At 39.1% G+C, this 16,828-nt stretch overlaps 1 protein-coding gene across 1 annotated transcript in view; it reads left to right on the top strand.

Moving 5' to 3' along the window:
- The window catches only part of LOC126106176 (luciferin sulfotransferase-like), a 71,852-nt gene that overhangs the window by 16,748 nt on the left and 38,276 nt on the right, over window positions 1-16,828 (top strand). The window contains exon 2 of the mRNA XM_049912414.1: window positions 13,920-14,019. Within this exon, the coding sequence (XP_049768371.1) occupies window positions 13,920-14,019 (100 nt within the window). The remainder of the gene's footprint in view (window positions 1-13,919; window positions 14,020-16,828) is intronic.

The following is a 16,828-nucleotide window of genomic DNA, read 5'->3' as shown; positions in this document are numbered from 1 at the left end:
AAAATCTTGTCAGTTGGTCAGAAGGTGTTAATTAAGGCTCATCGTTTGTCTCACAAAGGAAAAGGGTTGTGTCGGAAATTTTTTCTGCTTTATAACGGTCCATATAGAATTCGCAAAATTATTCATGATAACACTGTCGAAGTAGAAACTCTTAAATCACGACGCTCTAAGGGAATACATCATATATCTAACGTTAAAATTTTTGTGGAATGATATACTTTTGAAAAATTTTTGTAGAATGACATACTTTTGAGAAACTTAACAGTTGTATGTAAACACACGGAGAGTACAAGGATACCGCGCTGTGTTTTGATGGCGGCATATACTCAAAGCAACAGTCAAGTCTGCGCGCCGCACAGGGCAGTCGTTGACCGCAAACAATTGCTTTCTACGTCACGCGCCTACAGCTGATCGAGCGCTCAGTGCGAATGCACTGACAGCCGTAAACAAATACACAGTCTTTCTCTGAATAAAATCAGTATAAAGCTATAATGACTTGATGAATTATGTATTAACATTCAGTATTTTTCAGGATACGGTTCTATAAGATATTTAAGAACTTCAGGTAAATTCTGTGTGTCTCCGACGTTAAGACGACTTGCTATCGAGAAATTTTCAGGAAGAATGTAATTTCCAAGAAGAAACTCATAAACTAAAAAAGGTAACTATTAATTGAGTTTATTTTTCAGGTAACATGTTTCCATTTAGGTACGTACTTTAGACGTAATTTGCTGCTCGCGATTACGTGATTCATACTTTGTACTAATTTCATGTTCTATGAATTTACTTGTGAAGCGACGTGCTTGCGTACGTTAACTGATTTTGACAATGATTATTAATGAACTGGGTTGTAACTTGTGTATATTATGCATCGCTTGACTGCACTGCTTTTTCACTGATGTCATATTATATTTTATTATGTGCCTGCTGTGCTTATTTATTTAAATTATAATTGTCACCTGATTAATTGTGCTGATGTGGTTAGGTATGTAAGTTATACTTTGTGATTTATCTGCTTGCGCCTTCATGTCTATTTATTAAGATTACATATGAACATTTATTTGCTTACGGTGATACGATGCTGATGACCTGTTTATTACGTAAGATATGTTTGCTGCTATGCGTATGGATTGCATATTTATACATTTCTGTTTGTTGTCACAACTACTCTTTAATTTGGTATATAGAAATGCTGTTGTACTGTGTATGAATATAGAGTTTAGGTTACACTATGGTATTAGTTACAGATTGTTCGCTTGGCAGAGCCTCGTTGTAAGAAATTGTGCTGCATTCACTTGTTGACATTCTGTTCACTACTGGTATATTTACTCGCTATTGCTTGTTTTGCTTACGCTCAGTGCTTTATATTTTAACATAAGAAAATGAACTGCAGTAATTCGACGAGCGACTTTAGTACAAGAAACGTCATAGAAGTCACATGAGCTGGAGGTTTTATGGAAGGTGTATAAATTTATGCTAATAGGAAGGAAGCTAACGACATGACATACCAAAACTAGGTTTAGACCATGACAGTTATTACACTGCATTTTTCGTGAGCAATTGAAATAGGCAGTGACACTTGACACAAGAAATACTCCACATGTTTGCTTCTGTTTGCCATAATTCTTGAAGTGGTGTCCACACTGTGAAAAATTAGGATCATTCACACTCCGTAATCGTACTTAATTACTGAGAGTTATTCGAACTAAGTCTGTTAGAGGTCATGTATGCATTCTTTGTTTATAATTCATAATGAGTAGAAGATTTTGGTCAGATGGATTACACAGAGGTTGTGTGTTGACAGTGTGTCTTCGGATTGTATGGGATGATGAGGTTTGCATTAGGATTTTATCTGTACTTATTCGAGGAGACTGACTAGAGGAAAGAGTTGTTATGGAAGTGAAATGATACTGGCAATAAGGTGTATATGTATCGACGTATTGAAGAGGTATTATTGAGGTATTGAGATTATATGAAGTTGATTGGAGTTTTGGTGTATAAGAGGTAAAGTAAGTGAGGTGCATTTTTTTTTTTTGTTGGTCTATATGGAACAAGGAGGATGAAGATAGCAGACTAGAACACTAAAATGGAAGGAAGATTGTCTACACACACTTTGTTAAATCACTAAGCAGTATGTACTTTTTTTTTGGAGAGAGGAAGTTGCATATCTTGGCACACTGACAGTTGTTCAGCAACCGTACATTTTTGTTTGGCTTGGCAAACATTGGTCTTGACATGATGACTATGACGCTGACTTAACTATTACTGACTGTTATACATTGCTGCCACTACTACTTGATACACAAGTTGAACATAAAATTTTGACAGAATTGAATTTACACAGTCAACACTATTCAATTACACAGTAGTACTTAATGTGAATGAAAGATGAGTGAGTGTGTTTAGTGTGTTTTCCTTTCCTAATCCTACCCACCTATCTCCTAAATATTATTTGATTTGTTTGTAGTGGCTTGCACTGACACCCATAAATATTATAGGTTTACTGATGTTTGTGTATTTGTAATAGTAATATGACAATTATCTGATATCATTTGTGTGTTTGTTATGATTTGTATGTTTAGTGTAAGAGCATTGTAAAAGCATTTGTATGTGCATTCAAACTATTGTTCATGCTTGAACTGTCTGATTAGTGATAGTAAATATTATGGACTGTTACTTGTACTTTTTCTACATGATTGGTGCCACTAGGACATGTTTAATTTCTGCTGATGAACTGTGTGATCAGTGATAGTGAATATTATGGACTGCTGTCTGCACCTACTCAACATTGCTGGGTGCCACTGATGGACTGCTTCTACTGAAATGATGTGACCTGTTGGAGTCTGCACCTGTTCCACAATGCTGGGTGCCACTGATGGACTGCTTCTACTGAAATGATGTCACCTGTTCGAGTCTGCACCTACTCCACAATGCTGGGTGCCACAGATGGAGCTACTTCTATGGAAATGATGTCATCTGTCGGTGTCTGCACCTACTCAACAATGCTGGGTGCCATTGATGAACTGCTTCTACTGAGAAATGTGACTTGTTGCTGTGTGTACCTCTTTAACATTGCTGGGTACCACAGATGGAACTGCTTCTACTGAAATGATGTTACTTCTTGCTGTCTGCACCTACTCAACATTACTGGGTGCCACTGATGGACTGATTCTACTGAGATGATGTCACCTGTTGCTGTTTGCACCTACTCAACATTGCTGGGTGCCATTGATGAACTGCTTCTACTGAGAAATGTGACTTGTTGCTGTGTGTACCTCTTCAACATTGCTGGGTACCACAAATGGAACTGCTTCTACTGAAATGATGTTACTTCTTGCTGTCTGTACCTCTTCAACATTGCTGGGTACCACAAATGGAACTGCTTCTACTGAAATGATGTTACTTCTTGCTGTCTGTACCTCTTCAACATTGCTGGGTACCACAAATGGAACTGCTTCTACTGAAATGATGTTACTTCTTGCTGTCTGTACCTCTTCAACATTGCTGGGTACCACAGATGGAACTGCTTCTACTGAAATGATGTTACTTCTTGCTGTCTGCACCTACTCAAGATTGCTGGGTGCCACTGATGAACTGCTTCTACTGAAATGATATCACCTGTTGGAGTCTGCACCTACTCAACATTGCTGGGTGCCACTGATGGACTGCTTCTACTGAAATGATGTCACCTGATGGTGTCTGCACCTACTCAACATTGCTGGGTGCTACTGCTGGAAACCGAGCGAGGTGGCGCAGTGGTTAGACACTGGACTCGCATTCGGGAGGACGACGGTTCAATCCCGCGTCCGGCCATCCTGATTTAGGTTTTCCGTGATTTCCCTAAATCACTCCAGGCCAATGCCGGGATGGTTCCTCTGAAAGGGCACGGCCGGCTTCCTTCCCCATCCTTCCCTAATCCGATGAGACCGATGACTACGCTGTCTGGTCTCCTTCCCCAAACCAACCAACCAACCAACTGCTGGAACTGTCAACCACTTGTTATGAAAAAATTTTATGTGAATATTTGTATAAACTGATTTTTTGTGTATTACTGTTTGTGAAAAGTTATAAGACTCTTACCTGCTCATATTCGTCATTGCTGACGCTATCGATTGAATTGTTTAACCACATGATATTTGTGTAAACTATTATGTAAAGTCATATGTATGAAAGAATTTGTATTCCTTACTGTATTTTATATATTAGGCTATTGTAAGGTCAGTGCAAAGCCAAAATTTTATCTAGTTATATGATATTTACGTATTAATATTATCTTTTATTTTTGTCTGTATTTTTTTTTGACGAATTTGGTGGTATTTTCACCACCAATGCTGGCAAAAATACCATCAAATTCTAGCCCGTGGAGGAGGGGCATATGAAAGGTGGCTCCACTGAGCCACAGCGCCAGAAATCGCGCCAGAGAGTATTGTTCCGCCGCCTCCACTGGCAGTGATTATTGAGACGTAGCGGCAAGCAGTTCTTGCCGAGAAGTTGTGGTGGACACTGCTTGTAGCTGAAGTTGAAGTGAGATGGGGTAGTAGTGAGTGTTTGTTCCATGTTTTATGCAGCTATTTGATGGGAGAGATAGCAGATGTTGTTCTAATGGAGATATTGTAATGGTCAGAGTGCATTTCGTCAATTATATGGAGGTATTTTCTTTTATTCTTTTATTATTTCAGTGACCTAAATAATGCATCATTACAGGTTCAGTCAACAAAGCATCTGGCTTGTGTTCTTGTATTAGAGTGTAATTTTGGTTTTCTTGCACAATTATAGTATTTCTAATTTTCTTTTATCACGTCAGTATAAATGGTATTTAAAATTTCTTGTCTTGTTGAAGGAGAACCATGCCAGATGTATACGTTGAGTCATACTTCCACACACAGAACAGCTACACTTGTGCTATGTTGGCTTCGTAGATTTTATAGTTGCTGGGGACTTAATTAATTAATTGTATTAACTGAAATTTTCTTTTCATTCTTTGTTGTTGTTTCATGCAGTCAGATTGCGTAATAATACTAGTCAGGGCCAGCCGTTTACGAAACAGCGTAATCGGACATACAGCGACAGAAAATTAAAAAGTAATTGCATTGCATTCATATATCTTTATTTTAATTAAGCCCCCATGCAATCTCCATATTTGAATCCGCATGCCTATACCAGTTTCTTGAGTGTAACTTGGAAGGATAATCTGGTGATCGTACAAGTTATTCCAAATCATGATTCTCCGTCGGACGAAAATGATTAATCGAAAAACGCAGTTGCTCCAAATATGATTCCGGTACAAAACAGGTCTTCTCACTCCATGCACTGTTCACTGAAGCCCACGAGATAATCTGACGTCAGACTTCCTCTTGAAAACGAAAAGCACTCTCCTGTCAAGGCGTGTAATTTGCTGACAGCCAACGAGTCACCTAAGACAAGCTTTCCGATTCAGTGGTTGTACAAAGAGGTTTCAAACGTACCAGGATGGATACACAGAGTGGCGCACATAAAACCGGTCCCTGCGCTGAAAGGAATATGAATGAAGAAAATCTACGCACATCATCGCTTTCTTTCACTTTTATTGTACAGTTTCATTATTAAGTATGTAATTAACAGTTTAAGTAACAGATTTACTTTTATTAGTTTAATAAGCATATTTTAGAAAGGAATTTAAAGTCTGGTTTCAAAATGTTCTCCGCCAACACCCAAGCAAAGTTGTGCACGTCGATGCGTGTTAAGGAAAACACTTTTCAGTACTCTTTGAGGAATGTTCGAAATTTCTTCACGTATGTTGCTTTTAATGTGTCAAGTGTTTGGGATGTTGCGGTAGGATTTAGAAATCCCCAGAGGTAAAAGTCACATGGTGACAAATCGTGAGATTGGGGTGGCCACAAGCCCTTACTAATGGTCCTCACTTGTAAAATCAGTATGTATTCGAGCTAAGGACTAATCCGACGTATGAAAAGTTACCCCATCTTGCTGGAAAGATGCACAACCTTTTTCGTTTAGAGCTAACAGAGCCGAAAATTCATTGTAGAGTTGCAAGTAAACATGTGTGTTGACAGTTTCGTTGAAGAACAATAGCCCGATAATTCTGTTACCAGATACAGCGCACCATACACCAACTTTTAAATCGTGTAACGCCTTTTGCAGTATGCCATGGGGATTCTCTGCAGCCCAGCGTCTTGTATTTTGTGAATTTACGTAACCCGACAGATGAAGCCAAGCTTCATCCGTCGAAAAAAGGAGGAACGGCTCGGGATGTCCCCCAGCGACATTTTCCAGCAACAAATTACAGTAATGTGTACGCTTACCCTTGTCCGCTCCTTTTATTTGCTGAACAAAACTCAGACGGTAAGGTTTCATTTTTAAGCCATGAAGGATGCGTTGACATGACCTGCGAGATATTCCACATTGCTGTGATAATCGTCGTGTTGACTTGTAGGGACTTCTTTCAGTGTGTGCCGTCACGTTTGCCACAACTTCAGGTGTACGTACAGTCGGTGCCTTGTTTCTCTTTGAATTAACAACACTTCCTGTCGAACGCCACTTTCTCACTAGATCCTGAATCGTTGATTTTGCAGAAATATTACTTTTCATGAAAAGTGTCACGAACAACTTTAATGGTTTCAGACCGCACATATTCTTCAACAAGGAACACACATTCTTCAATGGAGTAAAGCATTACAATGAAGTACACGGTTTATAACGACTACTTTCCGTATGAACTAGTCACACGCTACTGCTGTTGGAGGGTGGCAAAGAAACTGACAAGCTAGTAATGCTACTCACGCGCATTCGCAGTCCGGTTCGGGCCGGTTTTATGTGCGACATTCTGTATAGTGAGGGTAGCTAGTTAGATATTCCGGAGATAATTATAAAAATAATTGTTATAGATCGCGGGAAAGAAAAATAGGAGGCGAGAATATGGAAGATCCGACAACAAGCACGTTTCACTATCAATTTCCAAATTTCACAGGCCACGCTTTAAGGATAAAGTAGCATGAAAGCTAAGGCGAGTTATTGTATAAAACTTCAAGCTACGTTTCCATAGCACACTTTCCATTCACTTGTATGTGAGGGTCTGCACTGGTTACTTGGCTTTTTGCCTTTTTTGTCGTTTTTCAACACAGTCACCATTTCAATTTAAAGATCTGTCAGAGCATTTCACTGATTACAAGTTCCTTCTTCATAAAATTCTGTCGCCTGGGGCGTAGAAAGCCCTTCATGGCATTTTGAAGTTGGTCATCGTAGTGCTGCGAAGTATGTGAACGAAGAGACGAGAATTGCTTGCTGCCAAGTCTGCGCTGAGTAGGGGATGATCAAAAACGTCCCATCTGAATTGCTTCAAAATCTCTTAAGAGTTTTCGGGCATTGTGAAGGAGAGCGTTGTCATGGAAATACACAACAATGGATGTCAGCATACCGCGACTTTTGTTTTGAATGGCTTCAGAATTTCACGGTGGAAATCCTGCCCTACCGATTTAATCGGCTTAACTCCCCCGGCTCCGTAGAAAACCGTAGCCACCTCGATGGTAAAGTTTGGCGGGCTTTCTTCGACTGGCATGAGGAGTTGGTATGGCCCCAAGCCATCGCCTGTTGTTTCGTTTCGGCGTTTACGTATGCCACCCAAGTTTCGCCACAAGTCACAATTCTCTTCAAAAACCTTATCCTTCTGCGTTGTAGAGTGAAAGGATGTTTGAGGCAGAGACCATACGTTTGGTTTTGTGAACCTCTGGGAGTAACTTCGATACCCACCGAGCACTTTCAGGGCCGGCCTCTGTGTCCGAGCGGTTCTAGGCGCTTCAGCCCGGAACCGCACTGCTGCTACGGTCGCTGGTTCGAATCCTGCCTCGCACATGGATGTATGTGATGTCCCTAGGTTTAGGTAGTTCTAAGTCTAGGCGACTGATGACCTCATATTTTAAGTCCCATAGTGCTTAGAGCCATTTGAACGATTTTTTTTACCACTTTCGGTAGCTTAAGTTTTCGGTGACAGCCTCATACAAAATCGTACCAGAAATATGCGGGTATTCTTGACAAATTTTAGATTTTCACGAACTGTTTCGTCCGTTTTCTTGGCAAGATCGTTACTCACAACAGAAGGCCCACCACTCCTTTCTTTGTCATAAATGTTTGTTCCACCATTTTATAAAAATCGGACCCATTGCCGATTACACCTTTACTTGTAACATTTGAACAGCATACAGTATACAACTGACGATACATTTCTGCCGCTGAAACGTTTTGCGCCGAAAGAAATCATATTACTGCTCAAATGGTTCAAATGGCTCTGAGCACTATGGGACTTAACTACTGAGGTCATCAGTCCCCTAGAACTTAGAACTACTTAAACCTAACTAACCTAAGGACATCATACACATCCATGCCCGAGGCAAGATTCGAACCTGCGACCGTAGCGGTCACGCGGTTCCAAACTGACGCGCTTAGAACCGCACGGCCACACCGGCCGGCTATTACTGCTCACATTTCGCATTTCACTTTTTTAAAATTACTATATCCATGTTTTGAGATTGTAACAAGCGAATGCGCGAAGGAACAACGTTTATTCTTTAACAGCTGGAAGCTTACTAAATTAGAGAACGTGTAGATGTGACAATGTGGCTCTCCGTGCCACACTAAAACGGCGGTCGTTCACTTTCAGAACCGCCCTCGTATTAAAACCATAGGCTTCTGTGGTACGTTAAAAGTGGGGGTGACGGCGATTTATTATTGGGGGCGAAGATGAATGGTGGGCGACAAATAGTAACAAACTTTGACCCTCCGCACAGAACCGGACCCTGGAAGCACGAGATTACATTAGATCACTCAATAACTATAGCAGTACTTGTGGACTCCTTTGCATACCATTTGTGATACTGACAAGTTTCCGTCTTTTTGGCCGTTGATAATGACAGACTTGTTGTTAAAACATTATATGTGTACGCGTTTCGGGCATGGTCCGTCATCGGAACATCGAATCAAAGTTCTTAATATGGCGCATCGCGTCACATGATTTCAGTCTAAACATTTGTTCAGCACCTAGGTTCAGTCTGAAATCGTGTGACAAGATATGCCATATTAATTACTTTTATTTGATGTTCCGATGAAGGGCTATGTCCGAAACGCGTTCAGTGGTAAAATTTAAACAAATGGACTCTTGTTATTCATCATCACCATCTTCTAAACGATAGACTTCGTCGCTGAAACCAAATTGTCTCGACTCTGCTGAGCGTTTCTCTTCAGTCTGCTGTTTGGATTTAACTCCATCGAGCACAGAATCCAGGCGATTCTTCCCGCTGTTCCTCTTACTTTCTTCTCTGAAACCTTTCTTTCCAATATCGTGCTGAACAATTCGTTGTGACCTATCCATGATCAAAGAAATTTATTTATATCTTTTGTATGGTGAAGTTCAATTCCCTTATTTCGTCTGCTACTTGTAGCGTTTCTCTTGGGGGGGGGGGGGCGAAAAGAAAAAGAATTTTTACTTTATATTTTTTGAAAAATGTCGAAAAAGTATTTTGGTGAGCCACTTGGCAACAGAATCAGGGATTGATTACACTACTATAATAACATACATTGAGCACTAAATACCCGGTTGGATTATTTTGAAAAAGAGCAGCAGATTGATTTATTTGAGATCGTTCCGAAGAAACATCATTTCTGTGCATTTTTATAGTCGCGAAGTAATCATACCCGGAACAACACTAAGGGAGAAGAAAATTTATAGACTTTCAAAGAAATGCAAGACTGCACAATTAAAAAAAAAAATGAAGTGATTCAGAAACAATAGGAAAACGATAATGTACCTTCTGCCTCATGCTGCGTTCGGCCTATCAGCGTGATCGTAATTTCTGGTGATGAACTAACACAAAATAATTAACATTCAAGTAAATGAGGAGATGGAAATCAATAAGGTTAATTTACTAAAATAAGCACATTTATCTTTAACACACGTTTTTTAATGCTACGTACCTTTTCATATTAAATTACAATAGACGACGATTGTGGTTAAATACTTTATATAAAACAGTCAAAATCTCCTCTTGATGCTGTCTGTTCGTAATCAATTACAGGAAACTACATGTTTCCTGATTGTAAAAATAACAATTAGCATATTTACTGAATATTTTCACATAAAATATAAAATACCGATGCGGAACTCAGCAAGTCTGTGTCCGCCTTTTATGGAATACAAACAGTAAAAGGTGAGGCGCCCAATGCCTCATTTGTCTTGAAACAACAGAATTCTTTTTTATACCATTAATCGATACATGTACATAGAGATTTACAGGCACCGCGCAAGAAAGGCAAAGATAAAGAATAATAGATTCTGTCGCTTCTATGCGATGGTTCATTTTTTTTACTTTACAATTGTTCGATAACTTTAGGCCATCAGGCGTTTACTATTGAGCGTATATTAATGTTTGTGAGGTGAAAATTACTAATATTACATACTTTAAGAACCCACTCGTTCGACTTTTGCTTGCTGCAGCTCATTTTCAGCATCCTTCTCCACATCCACATTTCTGTTATTTCCAGGCGTATCCTCTTTCAATTGGACCCATTTTTCACAGTCATATAATAGCACACTCCGGAAAAAAGTCTTGATGAATCCTTTCCTAGTTTTAATACTTATGTGCCTGCTTGTTAGAAGCTGTTTCTTGTTACTGAAGGCCTCTTTCGCCAGGTCAGTTCTCCCGATTTCCGTAGTGTACCTATTGTCTTGAGTGACAGTGCTTCCTAACAAGGAGAAGTGACTGATGTTATTAGCTGGCCTCCTGTGCGACTTTATGTCACAACGTAAACGAATATATATGTCTTACACAAGGCGTAACGGGTATAAGTGCCGATATTGCTGTTGATGATTGCAGACGATGTACTGAACAACATTACTTTGGTATTTATGTCATTTGCCGACTAATAATTATAGCCATTGCAAGTCGCATGTTTTTAGTTTGGGTAGTACCTCCAAGTACATATGGCGAGAGCAAGCCATTAATGATTATTTTCCCATGGGCAGCAGGTCAGGTGCTGAAGTGTGGATGTGTGGACGCAAAACAGTTAATCTATACTGCTAGGCGTCGTTCACTTCGCGGTCCTGTTACAGTCATGTCGAAAACATCAGGTCGAAAGATTTGCGGGAAGACTGTTTGACACAGAGCAAAACAACAAATTCATTGATGTGTGTACATATTAAGATACCACGTATAAAAATATCTGCAACTACACCTGTGATCTATTCTTCTTTCCATTTCGTCTCTCTCACTTATTATTCTTATAAAAGAGGCAAACAAATTCAGAATAATATACTAATAAGGGAACGGGATAAGGTAATAAATAATCCACAACACTTAGCAAACTATGTAAACGAGAATTTTTCAAGTTTTGCAGAGAAATTACAGCACAAATTCCCCAAAACGAATATAACATCTGTAAATAAAGTTGCACTAAATACAATGATGTTACTTCCAACCACAGAGAATGAAGTCAATAAAACTGTTCAAGAACTAAAAAATAAAAAGTCAGTAGGCTTAGATGAAGTACCAATGTGTGTACTGAAACAATGCATAGGGATTATACAGGGCCCCTTAACAAATATAATAAATTAACCCACCACATCAGGGACATTACCAGAGCAGTAAAAACTGGCAAGAGTTGTACCTTTGCTTAAGAAAGGTAACGCTGAAGGCATAGAAAATTACTGGCCCATTTCCCTGCTGTCAGTATTCTCAAAAATAAAAGAAGCAATTATGAAAGACAGATTAAGGAATTACCTGGATAAACACAATATTTTAAGCTAATCACAGTTTGATTTCTGAAGTGGCAAAAATACGGAGTCAGCCATAGTAGAATTCACAAAAGTTGTACTTGATGCTCATGATAAAGATGAGTGTGTCACAGGCATATTTTTGGATCTGTCTAAGGCATTTGATACAGTCGACCACAAGATTCTATTAAATAAATTGGAATCATTAAGAATAAGAGGGGAGCTAATGACTGGTTACGATCATACATAACAGATAGGGTACAAAGAGTAGAGATAACACATACTTCAAATAGATCTAAACATTTAGTAAAACACTTATCAGATTCAAAATACATGAATATAGGGGTTCTGCAAGGTAGCATATTAGGACCAACACTGTTACAGATATACATCAATGACTTTCCCAGTAGTGTTAATCATGGTGAAAAAATTCTCTTCGCTGATGACAGCAATATTATAGTAACTGAGAAAACAAGAGAACTCCTTGCCAAGAAATCAAATGGAACTCTCAAGGAAGTTTATGATTGGTCAATAAGCAATAAAGTGACATTGAACATAAGGAAAACTAATGCCATAAATTTCAGTTTGAAGAGGAAAAATGACAACGTTAAATTAAATATAGATGACGCCTCTATAGACTGTGTAACAAATGCAAAATTTCTAGGAATGAATATTGATTCTCATTTGAAGTGGTTTGAATACACAAAGGTACTTGCAAACAGAATGTCATCAGCATGTTATGCCCTTAGAATCCTATCATCAGTGTGTAACATGCAGTGTCTTTGAGTTACATATTATTCTCATGTACACTCAATTCTTAGCTATGGCTTTTTTTTTAAGAGGGGGGGGGACAAATGTACAAAATATGAACACAATTTTCAAACTACAGAAAAGAGCCATCAGAACAATAACCAAATGCTAGTCGAGCTCATCGTGAAGAGCTGTTCAAAACACTGGGGATTTAAACTGCTCCATGTGAATACATTTACTAGTCAGTTGTACACATCAAAAATAACGTTGGTAATTACCGTACAAAAACAGCTCCGTCCATGACCATGCAACAAAAGATAGACTCAACTTACATTTACCAAGAAAAAATAAACATAAAACTCAAAACAGCATTTTCTACCAAGGAATAAAACTGTACAATAAATTACCAAAAGATATTAAAGAAATTGCAAAAATACACTTATTTAAAAAGGCAGCTAAACAGTACCTGTTATGCAATACATTTTATACATTGAAGGTTTACTTAGATAAAACAGAGTAGGGGTTTGATAAAAAATGTTATACAAATAAATAATAATAATAATGATTATAAAACATCGAACATTCCACATAACACCTTCACTTTATGATTTTTCCTTCTTTTTTCCTTTCTAGAAAAACTTATCCCCAAGCAATACATAGCACAATACTAACACCTATTCCTCTTTCTGAGCTCAACGCTCACTCATTGTGGAGGGATGCTGACTTAGTATTTCAGGATAGCAAATGGGAAGTTTCGGTACAGAAAATGGCCCAGAGATCACCAGTGTGTGTGTGTGTGTGAGTGTGTGTGTGTGTGTGTGTGTGTGTGTGTGTGTGTGTGTGTTTAGTGAGTGAAGTGTTATGAAACAATGTACGTATAGTGCGTGCACTGACTGATAATGTGATACAAGTGAACAGTGTGGCATTACATTATTTAATAAGTTATTTACAAAAAAAAGTATTGTATACCAGAAGTAAATCTAAAGATTGTCTCTAACTAGAAGTCTGTAAATATATATGTATACGAATTAGCTTATTTTAAGTTAATATAAACTTGTAAATACTTTGACTTGGCCTATATCCTTGTGAAAAGAGATCTACGGATGAATAAAGCTACTACTACTATAGTTTTATCTTATTACCGTATTTTAGACTTTTTTGTAATATTAGTTGGAGGATAGTTGTAACTCGTACTTTTTCATGAATAAATTGGTAACAGTTAGCTCACAGCTGTATATATCAGGCACCTTATTAAGTAAAATTAAACATTTATATCTTTTTTGCACAACTAGTTTCAAAAATGTAAGGCAAGAATAAAACGATCCATTTAGTTATCTATTTGGTGGACCATGTATAAAGATTAATAAATATAGCACAGCAGTTGAAAATAATTAATTATTGTGTTTTGCCGCAGGAACGACATGGACACAGGAGTTGGTGTGGCTGCTCATGAACGACCTCAACTTTGAACTGGCCAAGCGGACTCATCTGACAGACAGATTTCCATTCCTCGAGTGAGTATAACGACAGAGTGACGCCAGCATATTACAGACATTTATTATTTACAATGGAAGGACTCTGCCACATAAGTTACGGAAAGGCGAGATTTCAACTAAAGCAGTACTAAACGTTTGCAATCGGGCTGCAGATTTTTGTAAAATATTCACATTTTTGAGGATTCTGCTTTGTGTAAAACACAAATTCTCGTATTTCCCTCTTCACTCAAACGTGGTGGTGTTTACGATGATTAGTGCATTCCCGTTAATTTGCTTGCCTGTCTTCTGCAGCACAGCTGAAACACCGATGAAACAAAACTCTGTGGCCCTCTGATTAATAGCGTCTTGGTCCACTGTTCGAACGCAGTACGACACTTATTCTGCCTGCAATGTATTCGACAAGTTCTTGGTAGTTTACCAGAGATACGAGGGTGAGTCAAATGAAAACGTTAAACATTTTTTAAATGTTATTTATTGTGCAGAAGTGGTACAAGCTGTTTCAGTTTTCAACATAATCTCCCCCACGCTCAATGCAAGTCCTCCAGCGCTTACAAAGTGCATAAATTCCTTTAGAAAGAAATTCTTCTGCTAGTCCGCGCAAACACTCATGCTCCGCGTGGCGTACCTCTTCATCAGAACGGAACTTCTTTCCTCCCATTTGGTCTTTCAGTGGTCCAAACATTTGGAAATCACTTGGGGCAAGGTCTGGTGAGTATGGTGGATGAGGAAGACACTCAAAATGCAGGTCTGTGATTGTTGCAACTGTTGTACGGGCAGTGTGGGGCCTTGCATTGTCATGTTGCAGAAGGACACCTGCTGACAGCAATCCACGTCGCAGATGATTTTTTAGGAGATCTGTGTATGATGCACTGGTGACAGTGGTCCCTCTAGGCATGTAATGCTCCAAAAGAGTCAGCACAACCTTCCCTGCTGATGGTTCTGTTCGAAACTTCTTTGGTTTTGGTGATGAGGAATGGCGCCATTTCTTGCTCGCTCTCTTCGTTTCCGGTTGGTAGAAGTGAATCCAGGTTTCGTCCGCAGTAACGATTCTTGCAAGGAATCCATCACCTCCTCGTTCAAAGCGCCGAAGAAGTTCTTCACAAGGATCAACACGTCGTTCTCTCATTTCAGCTGCCGTGGCACCCATCTTGCAGACACTTTGTGAAACTGGAGCACATAATGCACATTGTGGTGTGCTGACCCATGACTAATCTGTAAACTTGCTGCAATGTCATTCAGTGCCACTCGGCGGTTTTCCTTCACTATGGCGTCTACTGCTGCAATGTTCTGTGGAGTCACAACTCGTTGTGCGTGCCCTGGACGAGGAGCATCTTCCACTGAAGTCTCACCATTTGCGAACTTCCTACTCCATTCGTAGTCTTGCTGCTGTGACAAACATGCATCGCCGTACTGAACCTTAATCCGTAGATGAATTTCAATAGATTTCACACCTTCACTAAGCAAAAACCGAATAGCAGAACGCTGTTCTTCCCTGGTGCAAGTCGCAAGTGGGGCGGCCATCTTTATACTGATACTGCAACGGTATGTGTGCATCTGCACTGTGCTGCCACATACAGGCCATTCTGCACGCTGTTTGCAGCACGCTTACCAACTTATAGGATAACGGCGCAAATTTTCGATTTGTTATTACAAATTTAAGGTTTTCATTCGACTCACCCTCGTACGTAGTACCAGATGTCTGCGCACAGGTCAGGTGATTCCCGAAAATAACGGGACGCTGGTTCGTGGGCGCGCATATGGCGACCAATACCGATCCGGATGTGTTCCATCAGGTTAAGATCCGACGAATTTCGGGCCGAAGACATCGACGAAAGTTCACCATTGTAACGAAGCGGGCTGTATTGGGTCATGTGGAGTACCCGATACAATAGGTTTCGTTGTATGCGATACACGCTAAAAGAGATGTGTGTAGTGTATTAGGACACTTAGTGAATAAGGTCACTTAGTGCAACAGTGTGAAATAGTTGTAACGAAAATTTTTAACAACGTCACAGACCAATCAATGTATCTTCTTAATCAGGTAAAGTAATGTACCGTTAGGATAAATGATTATCACTTTGATATGAATTTCGGGATGTTTTGAAGAGAAAGATCAAGCTCTGGAATCAGTGTTAACAGTGTATAAATTTTAGTAACCTTTTTCATTCAGTTTTGTAATTATAATTCAATTAGTAAAATTCATTGTTTACCATAACGCAAATAAACTGTATTAATTTTGAAAAAGCTTAACATTTATGTATCTTTGCAACTCAGGACAACATATTCTTACGGAAATCACCAACTAAAAGTCTGTAATTAAACTCGTAATAAATGTTTCTGGGACATTCTGCAGAGAAATTCAGTGCAATGTCCACATATTAAGAAAACTAGAGAATATTCGTTTAAACTGGAGACATAATCTGATTCAGAAACACAATTTGTATCATAATGTTAGAAGAACTATTCATTAATTTTTTGTAACGCGATTTAAAGATTTTGTGATCTTCTTCTTCTTCTTCTTCTTCTTCTTCTTCTTTATTGTCGCCTTGTCCCACGTCACGTAGGGTCGCCGTTGCTCTTCTGGATCCTTCTCCCCCATAGTACTCTATCCATCCTTTCACCCTTAGGTCCCCGGATATCTTATCCTTCCACCTCATCTTCGGTCTTCCTCTCCTTCTCGCTCCTTCAGTCTTTATATCTTCAACTCTGTTTCCGCTATGCTCTTCCCCTTTTCTCTGTATGTGACCGTACCACCTTAGTCTACTCACTTGTATCTTTTTCCCCATGGATCCCACTTTCACAGCTCCTCTAACAAATTCATTTCTAA

The sequence above is a fragment of the Schistocerca cancellata genome, chromosome 10 (assembly GCF_023864275.1).
Source record: "Schistocerca cancellata isolate TAMUIC-IGC-003103 chromosome 10, iqSchCanc2.1, whole genome shotgun sequence".
Taxonomy (NCBI): Eukaryota; Metazoa; Arthropoda; class Insecta; order Orthoptera; family Acrididae; genus Schistocerca; species Schistocerca cancellata.
The sequence above is the reverse complement of the archived record's forward strand: the minus strand, read 5'-3'. Positions and strand labels throughout refer to the sequence as shown.